This window comes from Condylura cristata, unplaced genomic scaffold, assembly GCF_000260355.1.
Source record: "Condylura cristata isolate star-nosed mole 26May11 unplaced genomic scaffold, ConCri1.0 scaffold00036, whole genome shotgun sequence".
Taxonomy (NCBI): domain Eukaryota; kingdom Metazoa; phylum Chordata; class Mammalia; order Eulipotyphla; family Talpidae; genus Condylura; species Condylura cristata.
The window spans coordinates 13342138-13365204 of record NW_004567137.1 but is presented as its reverse complement, the minus strand read 5'-3'; the positions used below and the strand labels follow the sequence as shown (position 1 = coordinate 13365204).

The window sequence follows — 23067 nt, the reverse complement described above, 5'->3', positions numbered from 1 at the left end:
TTCAAAAAGTTTCATGCTTCTGGGCCCTCCTCGGTGGAGCAACGGGTTAAGGCACACAGCACTGTGAAGATTGGCCAGCTGCTTCACTGCGAATTCAATACTTGGTTAGGGAGGTGACCCACATGGCGAGGAAGACCTCTCCTGACCGTCAGCAGCGTACTTCATCCATCTGCCTGCTCTGCTCCCCACTCTGCCTCTGGTGAATCCTCTCACTGCTCCTGCACCTCTGGTCTGTTTTCCAGTTCTGTGTGCAAAAATTTTCAAAAAAAAAATCATGCTCTGTGGCATGGCAGACCTCTTCTGACCCGCCCGCTGCTCCCCTCAGCAGTGTACCTCATCCGTCTGCCTGCTCTGCTCCCCACTCTATCTCTGGTGAAGCCTGTCACTGCCCTTGTATCTCTGGCCTGTACCCCAGTTCAGTAAGAATAAATAAATAAATCATTCAAAAAGTCATGCTTTGATGCTTTTAATATTGTTCTCTGAGCTTTAATATATCAAACACTAATAACTGTTGGACTTGCATTTGACATGGTTGACCACCCAAATCCTAAGACATTTTTCCCCTCAAATTCTGTGACATCAGGTTTGTTTCTCTGTTTAGCATCCTTAGTAGCTTTTCTTTCTTTTTCTCCTGGACCTGAAGTGTTCCTGGAACCTCAGACCCTAGCTGCTACCCCTCTCATCGGAATCCTTCATGTCCATTCCTGGTGTTTGTACAGTCCTGGACAGCATGCTGGATGGACATAACCATAGCTCAAGGATTCTCTTGGGTCAATTTGAATTTGGATGGTAAGAGATGTGATAAAACAAAGGTGGAGAAGACTGACTGACTAGGACAAACTACAGGAAGAATGTACAAGAAAGCAAATTCTAGTTGTTTCCTTCTATTCATTTCTCTTGTTGTATGGCTACACATTGGTGTCAGTCAGATGTGGTCTTGCCCTTACCTGAATGTCAAAGAGCAGTCCCTGTCACTTACACAGATTGATTATGCAATACCATTGATTAGAGATATTTGTGACTACCCCAATGGGCTTAAGATCACTGAATCACTAAACCTCCCCACCACTCTATCACTAAACCTCTCCAGCTCCCCCTACAGGAGATGCTTCTAAGCATTTGTTAAATGAACAAAGGAACCACACCCTGTCATGCACTCCTTGTCATGGTGAATATAGATTGACATTACTTCTAGAACATCTACGGGATCCCCCTTCTTCTCTGGAATCTGGTCCTTCTCCCTCTGTCAAAGGCAACATTAGTATCTCAGTTGCTTACCTTGACACTTCATTTCCAAATCTCCTTTATTATTTCTCCATTGTCTGTTGGCCAAGGGGCCCAGGTTGCTTCCTACTTACTGTCTCACTAAAGATTTCTCCCATGCATTCACTCACTGTTACCCTCCCTCCCAGGCTTATCACTGCAACGGCCCTCAAGCTGGTTTTCCTGATTCTTGGTTCTTTCCACTCAAATTCATATTGTCCTACAGTCCTTGATTCTTTTACTATATATCTCATGAAATTCCATATTCCAGTGAAATGAAATGCCATTGGACCTAAAACTTGACTCTGAATTTATACCCACTTTACATTCAGTGTAAATACCTCTGATTTACCTTTAGAGAGGTGTTCAACCCTATGGTATTTGCTATGTATTTATTAAACATTTTTTAAGTTGAAGTAACATTGCTTTAAAACATTATATAAGTTTCAGGTATTCATCGTTGAGAATGATACAGTTTTTTTTTAAATATAATATAATAGTTTATTTTTACATCATTTTGTGCATTTTCCCATCTCAGTTGTAATCCCCTTTGGTGATGGGCTTCCCACGTTTTGATTCCATCTTCCACTCCACCCCCATAAAATGTCTCTGGTATATAGCTGTTCATTATTATTATTATTTTCTCGCCTGGTCCGTTATACTTCTGCTATGAGTGAAACCATCCGGTATTTTCCTTTCCTTTCTGGCTTATTTCACTAAGCATGATCTTTTCCAGCTCCATCCATGTTGCTGCAAAAGGCATGTATTTATTTATTTATTTTGCTGAGTAATATTCCATTGTGTATATGCACCACATCTTTTTAATCCAGTCATCCATTGGGCATTTGGGCTGTTTTCATGTCTTTCCAATTGTAAATAATGTAGCAGTAAACATGGGGATGCAGGTATCTTTTTGAATCAGTGTTTTTGTGTCTTTTGGGTAGATACGTAGGAGTGGGATTGCTGGGTCATAATGAAGCTCCATGTTTAGCTGTTTGAGGAACTTCCAAACAGTTTTCCATAGGGGTTTCACTAGTTTGCATTCCCACCAGAAGTGCAGGAGAGTTCCTTTTTTTTCCACATCTTTGCCACATTTGTTGTTGCTAGTTGTTTGAAGATGTGCCATTCTCACTGGGGTGAGGTGGTATCTCATTGTGGGTTTAATTTGCATCTCCCTCATTACAAGTGATGTTGAACATTTTTTCATATGCTTGTTGGCCATCTGCATTCCCTTTTGGAGAAAATTTTTTTAGCTCTTCTGCCCGCTTTTTGATGGGGTTGTTTATTTTTGTTGAGTTTCATCAGTTCTTTGTATATCTTTGTGATCAATCCTTTTTTGTGTGAGAAAATTTTTGCCCAGTCAGTGGGATGTCTGTCTGTCTTTGTAATGTCTCTTTTGCTATACAGAAGCTCTTTAACTTGATGTAGTCCCATCTATTTATCCTTGCCTTCACTATCGTTGCATTGGGTGCTGTATCTTTAAAGATGTCGCTAAAGTGTATGTCATGTAGTGTTTGGCCCATCTTTGCTTCCAGGTATTTTATGGTTTCTGTTCTTATGTCTAGGTCTTTAATCCATTTGGAGTTGATTTTGTGTATGGAGTGAGGTAGTGATCTAGTGAGAATGATACAATTTTTTAATTGAGGTATAACTGACACATAACATTATTTCAGAGGTATGATGTAATGCTTTGATGATTATATATAGACAGAAATGTTTGTTACAAGAAGCCTAGTTAAGATTTGTCTTCATGCATAGAAATAATTTTTTTCTTGGGACCGAGAACTTTAAGACTTACTCTCTTAGTACTTTCAAATCCCCAGGATTTACTAAGAATTGAAAATGTGTACTTTTTGACCCCTTTACCCATCTCACTACCCCTGGCCCCCTGTCTCTGGCAACCATGAATAGATTCTCTGTAGCTATGAGCCTGTTTTGTTGTTAGTTTTGTTTTGTAGATTCCACACATAAGTGAGATCAAATGGTATTTGCTCTTCTCTGACTTCATCCCCTTAGCATAATGCTTTCCACCTCCATCCATGATGTCACAAATGGCAGGATTTCCTTCTTTTCTATGGCCAAGCCCAGCCATGTATGGTGTGTGTATGTACATTCTAGAATGTGTCGATCAAACACCTTTCCTTTTCCTATCAGACCAGTGGTTTTGATTGGCTTGGAGAGAAGAATCAGACCATAACTGATCACAATGCAAACTGTTTGCAGGATTTCTAAGGGCAAGAAACACAAGCAGAGAGGAAAGGCATTTCTGTGCTGAATGTGCTGAGATCACCCCCAGGCTTGAACAGGTGGGGTCAGCCTAAAGCCACCTGGTCTGGTCTTCGCTTGGTTACATAATTGAATCATAAATCTGTGCTGTCACAATAACCCTCTTGACCTCTGAAAGCTTTCCTCTACAGTGGCCTCCCTTATAAGGGGATGTTATCTAAAGTAGGGAGCTTCAAATTGATCTGGGGGGTTGGGGGGAGCAGAAGAGGAGCGAGTGCCATCTCTCTGCATTCCCAGTCTTGTAGGCTTTCCCACAAAGTCACAGCCCACATTTACTTCTCAGAACAGGACCTTCGATTTGCAAGAACCTTAAGAGACATTTCTCCTGTAGCCTGCCATAGCAGGCTGAAAAGCGGCTGGGCTGCTTCTCTTCTTGCTTGGGTAAGCAAGCAAGGCCCAGGGCAACAGCCCAGCTCCAGAAGCTCAGTCTAGCGTCCAACTTCTTATCACACATGCTATGACTTTTCCACTCACAGCTGCTGCCTCATTCCCTCATTCCTCCTCTCCATACCCCTCCCCCCCAACACCAGACACTGACAGACACACAGGTATTCATCAACCAAGTAGTGAGTGCTTTCTAGGCACTGAGCATGCAGTGGGCATGCGCACTACATTCCAGCGAGGTCAGAAACACTACTGTATAGATTTTTTTTTTCTTCTTTTAAATGAAGAAAACCTTTGCTTAGCGGTGACATAGTTTTTTTCGATTTATTTAACTCTGAACAATCCTATTCCTTTGTGCTTACCAGTTTCCAATTGTATTGAGCTGGTTGGAATTTGAAAAAATGAAAATGAAATAAAAAAGTTCCCTGACTGTTGAGGTGAATACACAAGCAGAAAAAAGAAGCAAGTTTGTCAAGCCGTGGGTGGGTTTTTGATGGATATAAACTTAGTGACTTAAAAATGACCTAAATTAATATTTTTGCACAATATCATAGCCTAAAGGAAAGTAGTTGGCAGATTTGTGTTCTTTCCCAGAGGCTCTAAGAGATCTCTCTCTTTCTCTCTTTTTTTCTAGTCTTTTCTGGAGGCTATCATACTCCTTAGCTTCTGCCTTTTCTCTCCATCTTGAAGCCATGGTGATGGGCTGTGTCCCCCTCTCACGGCATCTTTCTGACGGCTTCTCTTCCTTCCCTGCACATTTCAGGATACTTCTACTCACACTGGGCCCATTTGGACAATCCAAGCTACTCTCCCTATTTTAAAGTCAGCTTGTGAACAAGCATAATTCCATCTGCAACCGAATTCTCCTTTGCCAAGGAATTCCTTTGCATATTCTATACAGTTTCATACTTACTCCTGCATCCTAATGTCTGGTGTGGTATTGGAGAATATTTGTTGAATAAAAAAGGAAACAAATATAGCTGGGTTTTTTTTGCATTAAAAACACATTTTAGGCCCTCCCTGGTGGTACAATGGGTTAAAGCACAGCATTATGAAGCTATCACAGCCACTGCAGCACAGAGTTTGATCCCCAGCCAGGGAGGTGACCACATGGCACAGCAGACCTCTCTTGTCTCACCTGCTGCTCCCCTCAGCAGAGTATTTCAGTCTTCTTGTCTGTTCCCCATTCTGCCTCTGGTGAATCCTCTCAGCTCCCTCTCTAGCCTGTATAAGTAAATACATACATACATACATACATACATACATACATACATAAATAGCATTAAAAATACGTTTCAAAATAAATTAAAAAAAGAAAGCAGTAAAAATCCCAGGCCTAATTATCTTCATTTCCTTAAATATAAACTGGCTGGATAACTAACATTAGCTAACTAAGAAGCTTGGACATCATCTCTCTTTTTTCCAGACGCCACTTGAACTATCCTCTCTCTGTCTTTATTACCAAATTGTCTGTCTTTTCTTTATTGAATGTACATATCCATAACAGGTTATAATTCATAAGTTAAAAATATTCATAAATTTTGCTTTTGTTAGTTCTTAATGAATTAATTTGTTATAAGCACACTTTCTCAAAAAATGGCCTAGAGGCATGCCAGTCCTGGGAGGATTTTGTGCAGACTGTTTAAGAATTGATTCTTTTTTATAAAGAAATTTTTATGACAGTAACATTGAATTATAATGTTATGCAAGTTGCAGGTGTACATCAATAGAATCAGATGCCTAGCTAGATTTCCTGGTGATCCCCACCTGTCCATCCACCATGTAATTAATGCAATTCAACCAGTATCCTCCCACCCTCACCCCAACAACTTCTCCTCTGGTGCACCCTTCCCACTTTGCTGTTCTCTGTATGGAAGAGTTTGTTTCGACTAACTCAGTCTTGTTTGAATCCTCCACAGATCTGTTCTTTCTCTATTTGAAGGGTTATTTTACCTTGGGCTCAGGAACCCCCAAAGTCCCTACTGGGTCACCTCACAGTTACCTAGTGTGACTGTCCTCTGGAAGGGTTCACCATGGTCCATATGTCCTTCCCTTATCCACCAGGCCCCAGGGGCTGCCTCGTGAAAGAGACCATACTTGATTAGTCAAGGAATGCTCTGCTCTGATTTGCAAATAGCAAATAGGTCACAGCTGCCCACGAGTGACCAGCTAGTAGCCAGCTCACAGGAACTCACAGGTAACCAGAGTCTAGGAGCCTGCAGTACCTTTAGAGGCCCACTAAAAGGATTTATCTTTTTTTAGAAGAAAAAGAAAATAAACTTAAAGCAGATGAACTCTTTTAAGGTAGGATATCAACATATTTTCTTTACTATAGAGTTATAAAATAGAACTTTTAATTTTTTTTTGTGCTAGGCAGGTCATGGCCTTTGACCTCTCCTTCCGGAGTCAATGTATTGTTTCGGGCTGCCATTTTGTGTATTTATTTGGATTTCCTCTTTAACCTTCCCCATTGTTTTAAAGCACAGGATATGACATGCTCGGTTACTAGAAGGGATCTTGTCTTTCCACCACCAGAATATAAATATCTAAATGACTCCAAATCTGGGAGAATAGTCAAAATAGGCCATCCTGACCGTTGATGCAGGCATGTGTCTCAGGAACCCACCTGGGGTCACACTAGGGGTCTGACATGAATCTTGTCCTGAGGAGAACGCTGGTGGAGACCCAAACCTCACTGGCCTGGCAGGCATCACGGAATGGATCCCCATTGCCATGGTCATGGTGGCCATGGTTTCCCTTGGCTCCTCAGGGGACCTGGCACCAGAGGAGGTTTTAAAAATAGCCGATGTGGAAATTATCTGAGAACAAATAGAAAAAATTTTGCATGACTAAAACGGTAAGAGCTTCACATTATAATAGCAGTTGAGTGGTTTTTATCAGTTTCTCTTAAGAGCAGTCTTGGGGCTCTCAGAAATCTTAGTGATTTTTTTCCCCCTAGTCTGTAACACATTTTAGCAAAACGTGAGTAACTTTAGATCCTATATTTTATATGCTCTTGTAAAATCCTGCCAATTGTTTCCATCTGGGTCCCCTTTATGGGCCTCTGGCCTCTGCTTCCCTCACTCCCCATCAAGTTTTCCCCCTCCTGTCAGCACTTCTCATTTCCGTTCCATTCTCCTAGCTGAAATCAGAGAGTGAATCTAAGAGAAGCACCAGACATATTTCAGCTGCTTCTCTCTGTTTTTACAGAAAGTCTGTGTGGCCTAGGAATTCTGAGTGTGAATTTTCAAAGGAAGGTGCATGTGATCAGCTCACTCCCAGTCAAAGCACTGGCCTGGGTCTCCGGAGGCCTGGTTTCTCATCTTTTTTCCGGTTACCTTGCTGGGAGACATGTCTCTTTACTGTCCAGAACTTGAGCTCCTCATTTGTCACAGAAGGAGCACCACTGCCCTGGAGGTGTACAGTAGCAGGATGAAGAGGAAGGGCTGGAATGAGGTTGGAAGATTTTTTTGGTGACAAGTCTACTCCCTCTTATCCCTAAGCTTATTTCCACTTTGGAGATCACGTGGAGTGGCCTAGTTCCCAGTTCTAGGAAAATGGAGTCCCATGAGGGAGCTAAATGAACTGAGAGCCAAGGACTGCCTTGGCAGGAGTACATGCCGGAACAATTTCAGGGTCACCTGCTATTTCACACAGTGTGTGCCTTCTCTCCTGTCCTTGAACTTGGGGTGACCCAACACAAAGACCAGAGGTCCCAGTCTGTTCATTGGGGTGGAATCTCAAACAGTTTCATTCTCTAAAGAGACAGGTGGCGAAGTCCTCCCGGTCTTCATGGAAGATGATGCCAGTACTCTGTCGAGCTGGAATCCACTTAGGCAGCATTTATGCCAGGCTGTGTGCTGACTGCTGATGCTATCCCTTACCTTGTAGGTGTTTCTTTTCCACTCTTTCTTCTCTACATTTTTCCCCATGCAGAGTTAGACTGGTGTTTTGAGAAGACAGGTCGTGTTGCTCCCCTGCTCAAAACCTCGGGCTTCCTTTTTATATTGAGGATCACATCCAAACCCCACAACTCTCAACAGGGCTGATCTAAGCCTACTTCCCTGACCTCCCTCCCTTTTGTGGTTGAGTCCAGTGGGATTCCTAAGCTGGTGCATTCTTGTGTGTAGTGGTGGGAAGGACGTTGGACATGCTGAGTTTATAATCAGATCAGGGCACAGTTCACCCAGGGTCCATTCTTTCTTTGACATTTATTCTCTTTTATCCTCACTTCTCCAAGTCTCAATTTCTCCTCTCCCCCTCCCCCCCACCCCAGTTCCTCACTGGCAACCATTTTAAAATGCCTCCTATTTACATGTATGTTCCAGCCAAAAGCAATGACTGTGGGGAGATATTTTAAGTGTACATGGTGCAGTTTACATTTTCCTCATTTAGCATGAGACTTTTGAGATCTGGGGCTTGTAAGGGGCATGTTTGCTCACACCATGTGCACATATTAATTACCCACTCTCCCAGCAATGGACCTCAGAGGGCCTCCAACTGCCCACCTCCACAGTAACCACAGTAACACAGCTGGCACAGTGTGAGAAGCTGCAGCTGGCATAGGGAACTGTTGGCTGAGTCCAGGCATACAACCTATTTCCTTTGCCTCAGTAGTGGCAGACTGCTTCCAGAACAACTTCATCGGTTGTAATTCAAAGCCTCTGTATTTCTTTTCCCCTTAGTCTGAAATAATTATGTCTTTTTTCTGCTCATCAGTGAAGTCTCAGCTTAGATATCACTGCCTTAGAGAGGGCACCCCCAGTCGTGCAGTTATCCCCATGACCCAGCCTCCCCAGGTTATTCTCCATCATTTTAATTCCTGATTGTCAGAGTACCTTTCACAAAATGAAATTATCTGTGATAACTTCATTATCTTGTCTTCTCCACGAGGCAGGACACGCTATCCGGTTCCCTAGGCATCTAGCATAGCCCTGAATAAATGATCGGAACAATTATTGTTTTTTTTTTTTTTTTAGATTTATTTATTTGTGCACACAGAACTGGGGTACAGGCCAGGGGTGGTGGTGAGAGGCTTCACCAGAGACAGAGCGGGGAACAGAGCAGGCAGATCGACGAAGTACACTGCCAAGGGGAGCAGCGGGCGGGTCAGGAGAGGTCTGCCACGCCACGTGGTCACCTCCGGGGCAGGCGGGAATTGAACCCATGCGGAAGCGGCCTTAGACTCTCAGTGCCGTGCTTCAACCCGCTGCGCCACCAGGAAGGGCCCCGGAACAATTATTGTAAAAAATAGTACTGTGATTATCAACTTGTTCAAGCTATATTTAGGAAAGGGAGGGACATAACAGTGCGAGAGGTGGGGAAACTTTTAAAAATGGACCTACAGGCCAGATTGGAGGTCCGGGTTGCCAGTCCCTCCTGAACATGGTTCAAGTCTACAAGTCCATACGCTGCTCGTAGCCATCCCTAACTACTGTTACATCCACGAGCGCCCTAATTTCTTAGTTTTCTGGAGGTCCCACACGCCTGGCAGGCTGATGCAAAACACCCTCAGTCCCGCAGGGGTCGCCCGAAGCACTCGTTCTTGAGAGAATTAAAACTACATTTCCCAGCAGCCCATGCGCCGCCACCAACTTCCGGAACTCGAGGACAACATGGCGGCGTCCGAGGAGCACGATTCCGCGACTGAAGCGCCTCAGCCCGCTATCGGGGAGGAGGAAGCTAAGACATTTAAAGACTTGGTGAGAGTGGATGACGCTGACTTCTCTGTGTACCACTGGCGCCTGGCGCCGGCAAGAGTCTTGTTGTATTAGATGCCCTCTGGTGCTGTACAGAAGCTGTTGGGGCCTCGCTTGTTTCCCCCAGAATCTCTGAACCCTGGCTTCCCGACTTTCTCCCCGCGCCTCTGAGTTTGGGGCTTGGGGTTGGGCTGCCAAGCGCTGAGAGTCCCATTTGCTCTCATTTCCACGTTGGAGTGACTGTTAGGAGTGAGACGAATCGGATTTTATATGTGGGCTTCAGTTTCGAGTTTTGATCTCGACACTTGCCAGAGGCAAGTTGTCTCCCTGTCCTCACTTTCCACATTTGTAAGTTGGGGGTGACTAATAAGTACCCAGAACTATGAGGATTAACTGAAATAATACATGTAGAGAACTTGGCCTGTCCTGATAAGGAGCTTGTGTTAAGTCTTAAGCCACTGTCTCAGTTAAAGAACAGACTGAAGAAATACCCGGTAATTGCTTTTTGAGTAACAGTGTAAGGGATGCACTTGATACCAGCAAGGTCTCTGGTAGTCATTTAATTAGGAGAAAGCGTGCGCTCTTTATTGAAGTGCATTTTTCTGAATTCTAAGGGTGTGACCGATGTGTTGTGTGAGGCCTGTGACCAGTTGGGATGGACGAAGCCCACCAAGATCCAGGTTGAAGCTATTCCTTTGGCTTTGCAAGGTAGGTTGAAATGAAATCTGTGACCTGGTACAGCTTCATTATGAAGTTATACTCACTGAAGAGTTTACCACTTAGAGGATTATTGCTTGCACACTTCAAGTGAAGTTAAAGATACAAAAAATACAAAATATGAGAGACCAACGTATATTTTATTTTAAAATACATTTGAACGGAGGTAGATACTAGACATTCAGATGTGATGGGAGGGGAGAACTTCTAGGCATAGTCAACAGTATAAAAAAAGCCAAGGAGGCTGGAAAACATGGTATTGTGTCAATACCCAAAAATACTTACCCAGTAAATTGATGGGTTTATGGTTAAGCTGGCCTTGAATGCTGCATAAAGGAATTTGGTTTTAGTTCCATAGATAGTGGAGTACTTTTGGAGGTTATTTTTTTAGCAGTTATATTCTTGGAAGTTTAATCTCATAGTTCAATTAATAGTTTAGAAGTCAGTCAGCAGAGACTAGGAGACCATTTTGGAGGTCATTGCAATACTTTGGCAGTATATAATAGAGTGGTAGCAATGAGGATGAAAAAGAGAAGATGATTGGTAATTTTACATCTAGTTTGTTCAGTGGAAGGCAAGCAGTGGGGACATGTAAGATTATTGTGGAGTTTTTGGTTTATCTATTTAGGACATATTGGTACACAGCTTATTTATTTGTTTGTTTTTAAATAAAAGATTTATTTATTTATGTATACAGAACTGGGGTACAGGCCAGAGGTGCAGGGGTGGTGAGAGGATTCCCCAGAGATAGAGTGGGGAACAGAACAGGCAGATCAACGAAGTACACCTCTGTGAGCAGTAGGCGAGACAGGAGAGGACTGCTGGACCATGTGGCTCACCTCTGGGGCCGGTGACCAACCTTGCACTGAAGCGGCTGCAGCTAGCTTACAGTGCTGCGTTTTAACCTGTTGCTCCACCAGGAGGGCGCAGAGCTTATTTAGAGGAAAAGTAATTTTAAGAAACATGAGCTTAGCTGGAAGTAATTGATTTTGATTACCAAATAGTTAAGTCGGGGCCCTTCCTAGTGGCACAGTGGGTTAAAGTGCAGCACTGTGAAGCTATCTGTAGCCACTGCAATATAAGTTTGATACCTGGCCAGAGAGGTGACCCACACAGTGTGGCAGACCTCTCCTGACCTGCCTGCTGCTCCCCTCAGCAGTGTATTTCAGTCACTCTGCCTGTTTTTCTCCCCACTTCTGTCTCTGGTGAATTCTCTCAATTTTCCTAATCCCTCCCATACCTCTGGCCTGTACCCCGGTTCTTGTATGCATAAATAAGTAAATCTTAAAAAAAAAAAAAAAGAGTTAAAGTTGACTATGCACTGTTGGAATCTATGAGTTAGAGCTTGATAAAGAGACCAGAACTGGATAGAGACACCTTGTCCAAACAGATGTTAGAGCTGAAACTGTGCATGTGGGTAAAGTTGCAAAATGAGACCAAGAGAGGACAGAGAGGAGAAATGGAGACTTAATAGAGGGTTGAAAGTCATGAGAGTACAGTTTCACACACATTAGGTAAGAACATTGCAAGGAGGGGATGGCATCTACCCAGTTACGTACAGAAGATAGGATGGGGAGTGTAGGGACCCCTGGTGTAGCTACCCTGCTCTCAGGGAGCTCTGGGAGTTGTAGGAAAGCAGGAAGTGAGCAAGTCTCAGCTGTAGCAGTGGGCGTTTCTCTGATTGCCTGCATCAAGCCATGGAAGCTGCTTTACTCCTCTAAATCTTATTTATCCCCTTCCAGAATTTTAAGATTCCCTTTGACAAGAAAGAGGTCACATCCTATTGCTTTTTTCTATTCCTGAAGGAGGTTGTGGTACAAGGGTCTGGAAAACAGATTTTTAAAGAGTTGGGGGAATAAAAAGTGTGACAGTTCTTAGCTCACAAATAGGGGGACATTGTTGCTATTCATTGGCACCGTCTTTGTTACTAAGGGTAACAGTGAAGTCAGTAGATGAGTGAGAAATATCTTCCTTCTGTTGTCATCTGTCCTTGTAACCTTTGTCAGGTCAGTCCATTGTCTGGTCTGTCTTCTGATGTATGTTTCTGCATGCCCTTTTGTAGGGAAAGTACAGAGCTTAATGGGTAGAAGGCTAAAGGGTAGAGTTCACTGAAATACAGTCCTTGATCTGGACTGGTGGATCCGAGTTCACATGATTACATGATTGATGTCTAAGAGATGGAGATTCAGAGTCTGTTCTGGATAATGCTGGCTCTCCCTTCTCGAAGCATTCTTCCTCCCCAAGTTTAAGACTGCTGTTTTCTGTCTCTCTAGCTGTTCTTGCTCAGTTTCTCCTGGGTCTTTTCCCTTGCAATGTTGTTCCTGTCTTCAGCCTTTTTTTTTTTCTCCTTTAGACATGATAAGAAGTCTCACTAGTACTGAAGCTCTCATACTTTCTGCATCACTGCATTGCAGCCAGTGTTCATCAGAATCAGCTGTGGAACTTTCAAAGTGTTAGCCATTTAGCTTTAACCTAAATCTACTCTTCAGATTTCCAGGGGTCTGCTGTCAGCAGGAATACAAATGAAGCTTCATGGATTGTTCTGATGTGTCTGCTCCTAGAGACACTGACAGGGAGTTTCTCTGGCTGTTTTTTTAGCCCATACTTTTCTAAGCTTGAAACAAGCTTGTACAACTGGATTTTAGCTGTTTCTTTTTTGAGTTTAACTGCAGGGACCTCAGGCTCTCAGTCATTAATTTCCTTACCAGATTTAATGTTTCTTGTATCTCATCTTAATTTATGACTTTGGCCTTTCCCAGGCTAGAAACCTGTGTGTCAGCCACATTTGCTGTGCTCACTTTCAGAATCTCCTTTGCTGCTGTCCTCGCTGCCTTGCACCATCCCGACTCCCCTGCTGTCCTAATGGAGCTCCGCTTTTCCTCTTTGCTGCCCATTCTGGCCATTTGGATCATTTTCCGCAGCTAGGAAAAATCCCATTTGGGTTGTCTCACATGAAGGGGGTTATTGAGGGCTGATCTCTAGGTAAGGCGATTCTGCAGTTACACAGTCAAGGAACAGGCCGCTGCCCAGAGGAGGTGTTCACACAGGGCACTGGCTCACCCTCGGCTACCTGGGGACCGTGGCCAGTCTAGAGGGGCACCTGGGTGTGGGACTCCATTTCCAGTCTTCAGTTCAGGCCTGATTGGCCACATCAGAACCTGAGGATCTGTGTGTGCTTCAGGATGTCTGGCTGAACTCTTCCCTCTGGAGCAGCTTGGTACTTGACCTGTGGTGTTCATCGTAGTGGCTCCCTTGTGCCAACAGGCCTGGAGGTCCCCTTCTACAGAGGACATTGGGTCCCCTTAAAGCCCGTCAGCTCTCTTACAGGCAGGCACCCAAACTCCTTAGCTTGGCTATCTAGTCTCATCCTCTTTTGCCCCTGTACATTCTCATTCTCTCTGTCTTAGCCACGTGGTCCTTCTCATGCTGGCTTAACACCTCCCCCCTTTCCTCAGATGGAATGACCTTCCTCTTTCTCCTGTCTGCACTTGCAGGTTTAATTTACCTGTCACATTTGAAACCTTCCTGACTCCTGCAAGCAGTAGTCCCTCCTTGCTTGTGTTCTCACTGTGTTGGTCAGGGCCGGTGTGAAGACTCTGACCTGGTATGTTTTTGTGTGTTTGTCTCTCTTGCCCTGGGATTTTGAGCTCATCTAGGACAGATGTGATGTTTTCTGTTTAATTCACCCTTCCTCTCTCCTCCAGTTCTTTAAATATTTACTCAGTGTCTATTTTATGCTTAGTATTGTATCACTAGAAAATGTGGGGAAAGGCAGAGGGAATATCTTTGCAATTAGATATATTCTTTTCCTTCTAGGGCGTGATATCATTGGATTGGCAGAAACGGGTTCTGGAAAGACAGCGGCCTTCGCTCTGCCCATTCTGAATGCTCTGCTGGAGACACCCCAGCGTCTGTTCGCTTTGGTTCTCACCCCCACCCGGGAGCTGGCCTTTCAGATCTCAGAGCAGTTTGAAGCTCTGGGGTCTTCTATTGGAGTACAGAGTGGTGAGTGAGAGAGGGCAGCTTAGGGTTTGTTTGCCGCCTGAAAATGAGTGTGAAAGGAGGATGGGAGGGAATAGTAGCATAAGTTCATCGACCGAGAGAACTGATTTGGTATCTTAGCTCTGGGGAAAGATGTGTTTGTATGGGAAAAGAAATTGAAGTAGAAATCTTGCATTAGTTAGAAGATGTGCAACAAACCAGTGAAAACAGCTAATGTTCCTTTTATCTCTGTAGCTGTGATTGTAGGTGGCATTGATTCAATGTCCCAGTCCCTGGCTCTGGCGAAAAAACCACATGTAGTAATAGGTAAGACCCTGGCTGTAGTGAATTGGAAAAAATCTGATGTTGGCTATAACTTGTAGGATAATTTTTATGGCCCTATTTAGTTTTTTAATTTCTGAAATTTGGGAGGTGGAGGGAAGGCTTGCAACTCTCCGTTTGTCCTTTGTCCTCTCATTGTAGCAACTCCGGGTCGACTAATTGACCATTTGGAAAATACAAAAGGCTTCAACTTAAGAGCGCTCAAGTACTTGGTCATGGACGAAGCAGACCGAATATTGAATATGGATTTTGAGACAGAGGTGAGCTCCCAGTTCCTTAGCTCTTCTCAGAGCATCCCAACTGCCTTTTTTTCTTTTCTTTCCAAAGCAAAATACAAGTATTTATTTACAAGTCTTTTTAGGACTGTAGCCTGGGAAACATGGACCCAAGAAGCACTTGAGTTGTGAGGTCAAGTTGTGCTGATGGAGGCTGGGGAGGGGAGTTAGTTCATACACGGTCAACTTTATGCAGATCAGATTTTCAGTCACTGCAGTTCTCATTGGTGGAGAGTTTGCAAATGGTGATTGGTTGAACTTGAGTCTGGTAGTCTGGAAGGAGCTTTATTCCAGTTCCTTCCATGAAGTAGATGTGTCTGGGTCGGCTTGACGTGGCGGGGTCCAACTCTTGCTTTTTCCACTCCCGGTGCTCTTAGCCATGTCAGTGCCTCAGTATCTTATCTTAAAAATACAGTGTGACCATGATTTCAGAGATGAGAAATATCAGAAGTGGATTTTCTTTTCCATTTCTTGATGGAAAAGGATTTGATTTACACTTCTTTAACACTACACCTTGAGATATCTTTATTTTCTTTGGTGACCTAATTCTCACAGCCTCTTTAGTTGATTAATACTTATTCTTGACTCCTATCTCAGATTAGCTCTAAACTACTGATTTAAGCTGTTCATTTCTCTGAATGGCATTTTTCTCTGGTAGCCTCTACTGTGGTATCAAATAATACTTAAGTAAATTTTTGCTGACATGAACTAAACTTTTGAGTTCCCAGTTCAGTGATGATTTAGTTTGTTAACTCTGTATTTTGTGTCTCTTTCACAAAAAGGATTTTTAGGTGTCCAGTCTAACTATTACATTGGGATCCTTTCCTCTTTGTACCTAGGTTGACAAGATCCTTAAAGTGATTCCCCGAGATCGGAAAACGTTTCTCTTCTCTGCAACCATGACTAAGAAGGTGAACATTTCTGGGACTTCTGTTTTTTCTTTATAAGAACTGATAAAAACCAGTAATAACAGTCTGCAAAATAAAAATAGAGCCTTTAGGCATCAGTGTATCATTCTAGGTTTTTACTTCTTCAGGTACAAAAGCTTCAGCGAGCAGCTCTAAAGAATCCTGTGAAATGTGCTGTTTCCTCTAAATACCAGACTGTTGAGAAGTTACAGCAATATTATCTTTTTATTCCCTCTAAATTCAAGGTAAAGTGTTTGCTTTGATCATTCCTGCCTCTTTCCTTACCAAACAAAGCTTTTGAAAATGTGTCAGCTCTTGATTAGCTAAGAGCCGTGCTACAAATTGGAGTCCTTTCTGTGTGTCTTAGGTGTGTGCTGGGCTTATATTTATCACCAATAAAGTCACACATTCCAGGAATTCACAGCATATTAAGCCACAACAATGAAGTCATGATATAACTCCTTCCCATGCCCATTCTTGAAGTGTTTTCCCCTCTGCTGTTACGTGACCTTTCTTAGGCAAGGGCTCTTAGTTTTGTGCTTTATGTAAGGACGTTTCCTGAGTGCTGGGTGCCAACCTCCTTGTACCTGGTGCTGAGGGTGTGTGTGAGATGCGTGGGTCACATGGTTAAGGATTGCAGAGCTGGCTCTTACGAGTCTGGATAAGTGAAAAGCAACTGAAGTCTTCAAATCTTTTCCTTAGTTTAGGTGCCAGAACTCAACTTTTTTTCCAGGTTCAATTACATCTGTTGTTTTGGGTTTGTCACTTAGGACACCTACCTTGTTTATATTCTGAATGAGTTGGCTGGGAACTCCTTTATGATATTCTGTAGCACCTGTAACAATACTCAGCGCACAGCTTTGCTGCTCAGAAATCTTGGATTCACTGCCATCCCTCTCCATGGACAGATGAGCCAGGTATGGATTCTCTGTTGTTACCAACTGTGAACTGGCGACCTGACAAAATAAAGCTTAGAGCAGTAGGTGTGTGCATTGATGACACATGACATTAGTGCTGCTTCTATTTTTATGGGCTGTGAAGTGTCACTCTGGATGCTTTACTTCCTCCTTTCAAGACGGCAAGAGGCTCAAATTAGAATATTCCAGAGGTGTGGGACATTTTCAAATGGACGATATTGATTTGTTTAACTTTAGTGGTAGTAATTTTGTGTCTTTAGAGACTTTTTATCTCTTATTTCCCACATACCATATTGAATAACCTCAGTTTCGTGTTGGTATCTCTTAGCCTAATCTGAAGTACTAGTTTTGTTGCATCCCTGTTCCTCGAAGCTCAGTGTGGATGTAGGGGAAATAGCCTTTTCAAACTTTCTGTTTCTTGGTTCTTGCATTTAATGTATATAATCTGTGTGTCTTGGATGCCAGGATTCTGTAGTTTCCCAAGATTAAAAGGCTTTCCATTTCTTCTGTCATCATCTCAGAGCAAACGCCTGGGATCCCTTAATAAGTTTAAAGCGAAGGCTCGTTCCATTCTTCTAGCAACTGATGTTGCCAGCCGAGGCTTGGACATACCTCATGTGGACGTCGTTGTCAACTTTGACATCCCCACCCATTCCAAGGTGAGTCTGAGTGCTCACCTGACTTCCGTCCATGTGTTTCTTCATGGACTGTTACTGTTTTTCCTTAATTATGCTGTGTGGGGTTCCTTGTTCCTTCATCCTTTCGTTAAAACATCAAAACTGGGAAAGTTCTTGCTCTGTTAGTCCTATCACCCTGCAGATGCCGGTGGAGGTGACATTATGCACGAGTTGAGGCTGCTGTGTGCAGTATTAGATGTCACGGCGCCTGTGCTGATCCCTCCCTGGCAGTCTTCAGAGATGGCCGTTTGCAGCTCCTAGTTCATGTCAGGTTTCCTCAGCCTTTGCACTGTTAACATTCAGACCAGTGAATTTTTAGTGGTAGGGACTCTCCTTTACGTTGGAGGATGTTTAACAGCATTCCTGACCTCCACCCACAGGTCGCATTGTGACAACCAGAGATGTTTTCAGACATTGCCAAGTCTGCCAAAGAATAAATGCCTCAAATTCCTTAGGAAAAAGCAGGGGCGGGAGAGGGGGTGCAGCATTATCCCCACTTGAGAACAACTGGTATCTCTTGACTTTGCGTTTAAGTGCTATAGACAAGGTGCTGTCCCATTTAATTTGTATGGTAACTCTCGAGCATGCATAACTCCTTGGACATGTATTTCGAGCCCTGTTTTACAGCTAGAAACCAGGGGTCAGAGGGCGATTGACTTGTAGCCAGCTGGAGCTAGTGATGGTAAAACCAGAACTGGTGCTTTTATTCTCTGCGCCATCTGGCCTCTTGTCTTGTGGAACTGATTTGTAGATTCACCTCTCAATAAAAGAAAGGAAAAATGGAATGGGACCAGTTTTGTGCTAGTAGAATGATGTAGTAGGTTTATGTCAATAAATTGCCTGATCTGTTTTCCATTTTCTGTACTCTGTTTTCTTCCAGAGCTTTACAGTAAGACCTGACATATGTTGTTATTTACTTATATCTCGTATAACTCGATTGCATTTACCCTTTTGTTTCAGGATTACATTCATCGAGTGGGTCGAACAGCTCGAGCTGGGCGCTCTGGAAAGGCTATTACCTTTGTCACCCAGTAAGTCAGTCACCTGCAGGGCCAGGGAAGTGTAGTAAGCCTGACCCAGCTGCTTCCCGTGCCCACTCTTGACCCACCTTATCCCATTTTCATCATTGTAAATGGGAAATCACAACTGTCCAGCAGGGTTTTAATGGCGATGAGGAATACATGTGTAAAAAATCTGTAATAGCACTTGGCATGTGGAAACACAACTAGTGCTACTTGGTAGAGAGAGTTGCTTTTCCCTCAGCTGAGTATCAGAATGACTGCTTCTGGTTTTTAAGGAACAAATTTTTACATTCCCAGGCTTTTCAGCGAGCAGAGAATGCCAGGGGAGATTTCCTATTGGCAGTGCACAGCAGATTGTATCTTACGAGTATCTGAAAAGGATGAATTGAGTTAACACTGTTTGACCATGGCTCCTATCACATTATTAGTACCATACAGTTCTGGAATGGAGGGACATTTGCATGTTGGCCACCCCAAACTACGTGCAGTTCTCTCCCTCAGGTATGATGTGGAACTCTTCCAGCGCATAGAGCACTTAATTGGGAAGAAATTGCCTGTGTTCCCCACACAGGATGATGAGGTCATGATGCTGACAGAACGAGTGGCTGAAGCCCAAAGGTTTGCCCGGATGGTATGTGACCTGTTGTCTCACCAGCTTCTATGCCAATGATGTCTATGTGCCAAGCCTGTTCTAACCCTTGCTGTAACCTGCAGGAGTGGACTATTATTCCAAATTTAAGATTCACATAATTGAGCTTATTGATGGATGATGATTTGCATGAGACCACACAGCTCAATGGTTGAACCAGAGTTTAGTCTAAGTCTGACCACAGCTGCCACATTGTCACATTCTCTGTCACATTCTCTGGGTATTTCACGTGTGGCGAGAACCACTCCTAAGGCCCTCCTGTGCTCTTCAGCCTGACCTCAGAATCCACGCTCCCCTGCCAGCTGGGGACACTACTTACCTTAAACACCTCATAAGGCTTTAGGACCAGTAGACAAGCTAAGGCAAACTGCACAGTAACTCTGAGGAGTTGTAGCAGTAGGAGTGAAGATGAGATTTTCCAGGAGAAGCCTGGCAAGGACTGGCTGCTCCCTGGAATCCTAGCCTGAGGGATGGAGACTCAACTCATTTGTGGGAGGAGCTCAGGGTAGCAAAACTGTGCTCTTGTGAGTGTTTCTCTGCTTACATGGGGTGTTGTGTTTGGTACTGTTGTTTATATAAGTGTTACGTGTGCATTGGGGAAATAATTCAGAAAAATACAGAAAGATTAAAACAGTAAGTGAAACCTATAGTTCTCCCACTCCCCAAAGCCATTGCTATCATTTGGCTATTTAATTAGACATTAATTGTTTTAACTTTCTGCTTCAGCGCATATTCAAACCAGTGCTCATTTCTTAATGGCTACAAAGAATTCGATTATGAATATATAACATGGTGTGCATTATGGTGTGTTTATGCATTTTCTGCATTTTTGTATCTTAACTGCTACTGTGTTGAAGAGCCTAGTATGTGCAACTTTGCATACTTGTCTTCCTTAAAATAAATTCCTACAAGACTGAGGCGTATATGCTGGTCAACTCTGAATTCATAAAGAATGTCAGATTGCTCCCCTAGCAGTTGGTGCTCCTAGTGACAACATAGGGGACTGTCCCCACACTTTGACCAGTGTGAGCTGTTTCCATTCTCTTAAACCTGTGCGAGCTTCTGCATGAAAATAGCCTATATTTTTAATTTTTATGGTTTTGATCACTGGTAAGGTTGACATCTTGTATATTAGGATTTTGTATATTTCTCCTTTGCTAATGAAGGTTTCACTTTAAGGATGGGGGCTGGCATCTGTCACCCTTAGTGACAGGAACTCTCACTCCAGCCTTTCTGCTTTCTTGCAGGAGTTGAGAGAGCATGGAGAAAAGAAGAAGCGCCCACGGGAAGATGCAGGGGACAATGACGACACAGAGGGTGCTATTGGTGTGAGGAACAAGGTGGCAGGAGGAAAAATGAAGAAACGGAAAGGCCGTTAATGTCTCTGCTGTGTAGGACTTGCTTTCTGTTCTGTGAAAGGGAATTGAATTACAGAACAGAACCCCCTCTGGTCAAGTTTCTTGGGCTGAAATCTGTCAGAATTAGGTCCAGAATTTGCTCAGCTGATTTAGTGCTCGTCCCCCGTCTGCGGTGGAGTAACATTACTGCAGACTTTTTCACAGTGCTGATGTCAGGACTCTTATTGTTCTCCACCTGTGCCTCCTCACGCCTGGCCTGAGTCGAATGTTCTTCTGTCGCTTCACACAGACCTTTTGCTCTCTCAGCTGCGAGTCAAGGACTAGCTAAATGGAGCACACGGCCTGTACCTGGCAGGAGGGATGCTCTACATCGATAAACCATGACCCTTGAGCAGTCTCAGCTTGTGCGTCATTAGCCCTAAGGTGAAATAATAAATTTGAATGTTACTTTTTAAACATTCAGGATCCTTCAAGACTCTTATAGGTTAACAGACTTTACAGATAAAAGTAAGATCTTGCTAATAAAGAAGAAACAGATGATGCCAATAACTTACACAGTGAATTCATTGTCCTTAATTTAAGATTCACATATCTACGACTTATAAAATCAGAGGGCCAAGATGATGGATGCCTTCTTAAGGAAAGGTCTGCTTAAAAGGAGGTTGTGTATTTTTTGGAGGGGGAGAATAGCTGGGGTGGGGGGGTGGGCAAGGTCCTTAGACTGTAAGGTCTCTTAGATCCCTAAATAGATCCCCTGGCTTCTTGGATTAAGCAGGTGGTTAGGAAAAATGACTATCTCCAGGCCACTAGAGTAGAATCAGGAAGCCCCAGACAGGCAGGGTGATTCCAAGACCCAGTTCACCCACTTGCCATAGTGCCCAGTGACCACTGCCTCTTGTCCCATCTATTGGGTGACTGTGAGGCAGGGGCGAGTTGATGGAAATTAGAAGCAGCTTTGTGCTTCAAGGCTGCTTTACGCACAGCCTGGTCCTCTGGGGCCTCTTCATGTGGAAGATGCCCACTCACTCTTGTAGAGTGGCACACTTACTAGAGGAGAGTTGGGGTGGCAGCACTGGCTGTGGAGTTTGCAGTAGCTTAACATAGAGAATGAGTTTTGGCCAGAGAACCTTACTTACAGAGGAATCCCCTGTCTTTGAAAAGCTTGCTCTATGTCACTTAGCTTTTAGAAGACCTGCAGAAGTACCTGTTTTCGATACCCAAAAGGAGTCCAAAGAGGATTTTTGCTTTTATTCTGGGTTTGTTTTGCAGCAGCCATTCTGGGGGAGCGGCACCCCCAGCCGCGAGAGTGGCCTGGCCGAGCTCCTTTCCCGGGAACCTGCTTTACACAGGCTCTGTCTGTAGCATCCTTCCTGCTTTTACTATATGTGAGTGTGATTTTTAAGCTTTATGTGTTATTTGGTATGAGTTGGTAGGTTAATTTTTTTAGGTTTGTGAACACTCATTTTCCATATCGTTTAATGGCAGTGGCTTCTTTGTGTCATGCCATGTCAGCTGAAGGAAGGTTCCAGAGGAATGCTCAGCATTTTGGCTGCAGGGAAACCTGTCCATCTTAATGGAAAGCATATTTCAAAGGTTGCACTTTGTAGGCAACCTCCTCGTGAGAAGTGAAAAGCTCCTCGTGAGAAGTGAAAAGTACATGTCAGTAAAATTCCCTGGTGGTGAGGTGTGGATTACTGGCTACAGGAAGATATTTGTAAATGTAGAAAGGGGGTGAATTCTACCACAGAGGTATCCTACCAGGTGTCTCCAGATAAGGCCTTTACAATTAGTCAGCACTGACATGTGGCTTACTGTGCTATTCACTTTGCTTTGAATTTCGCTCCTGCTCATGATGGTGCTTGTGGGGGAAGGTTAAGTTAGATGAGTCAAGAGACAATAAGGAAAAGGAGAGAGCTGCAGGGGGGAGAGGCAGAGAGTTGAGTGGGGTCATACCGGTGACTTATGACCCAGCCTACCCCTGGAGGCTGGCTCTCTGTTATTGCTGTCATTCGGGCCTCCTCAGGGTAGCTTAGGATGATAGCAAGTCTCTTTTACCACATCAGTGAATAAAAGTGAATGGATGTTTCCTTCCATCCAGTGGAGGATTTGAGAAGCAAGCTGTAATTGAATCGGTTAGGGGGCTTTGGGGGGCAGGGTAGGGGCGGAGAGAATGGAATTATCCTAAAGGGGTCTGAGCTTTCTAAATAGACAAGGGTCTCAGACATAAGGTTTTTCTGAGCAATAAACTTATTTCTGCGGCGACTCCAAGTGTTTGTTAAAAAATAACTGCTGTAGTTTAACTTTGCCCCTCAAGTATATACACACACGCTTTGCTGGGCTGGAAGATGGGACACTAAAGGAAGAGCTGTGGAAAGTGATCGGCAGGTGAGTAGGTCCCGGCCATAAACTCGAGTCCTAGGAGGCCACGGAAAGATGCCACTGGAGGTCAGGAGGCACAGCCGTCCACGCTGTGGCCTGCTGTGGCCTGTTTGTACCAGCAGGCTGTGGTTCCTGCCACTGTTCATGGCTGTTCTTCCTGCTCTCTGCCTGCCACCACCAGCTGGGGAGTTCTGGCTGCAGAACCCCCCC

At 43.9% G+C, this 23067-nt stretch overlaps 1 protein-coding gene across 1 annotated transcript; it reads left to right on the top strand.

The window, feature by feature from the left end:
* Positions 1-9537: 9537 nt before the first annotated feature.
* Positions 9538-21031, top strand: DDX47 (DEAD (Asp-Glu-Ala-Asp) box polypeptide 47). The gene is made up of 12 exons (XM_004693262.2): positions 9538-9635; positions 10247-10340; positions 14166-14354; positions 14586-14657; positions 14814-14932; positions 15787-15858; positions 15984-16100; positions 16626-16772; positions 17294-17431; positions 18410-18480; positions 18973-19102; positions 20368-21031. The coding sequence occupies exons 1-12, from the start codon at positions 9549-9551 to the stop codon at positions 20497-20499; spliced, it is 1368 nt and encodes a 455-aa protein (XP_004693319.1). The 5' UTR covers positions 9538-9548; the 3' UTR covers positions 20500-21031.
* The last annotated feature ends 2036 nt before the right edge of the window (positions 21032-23067 follow it).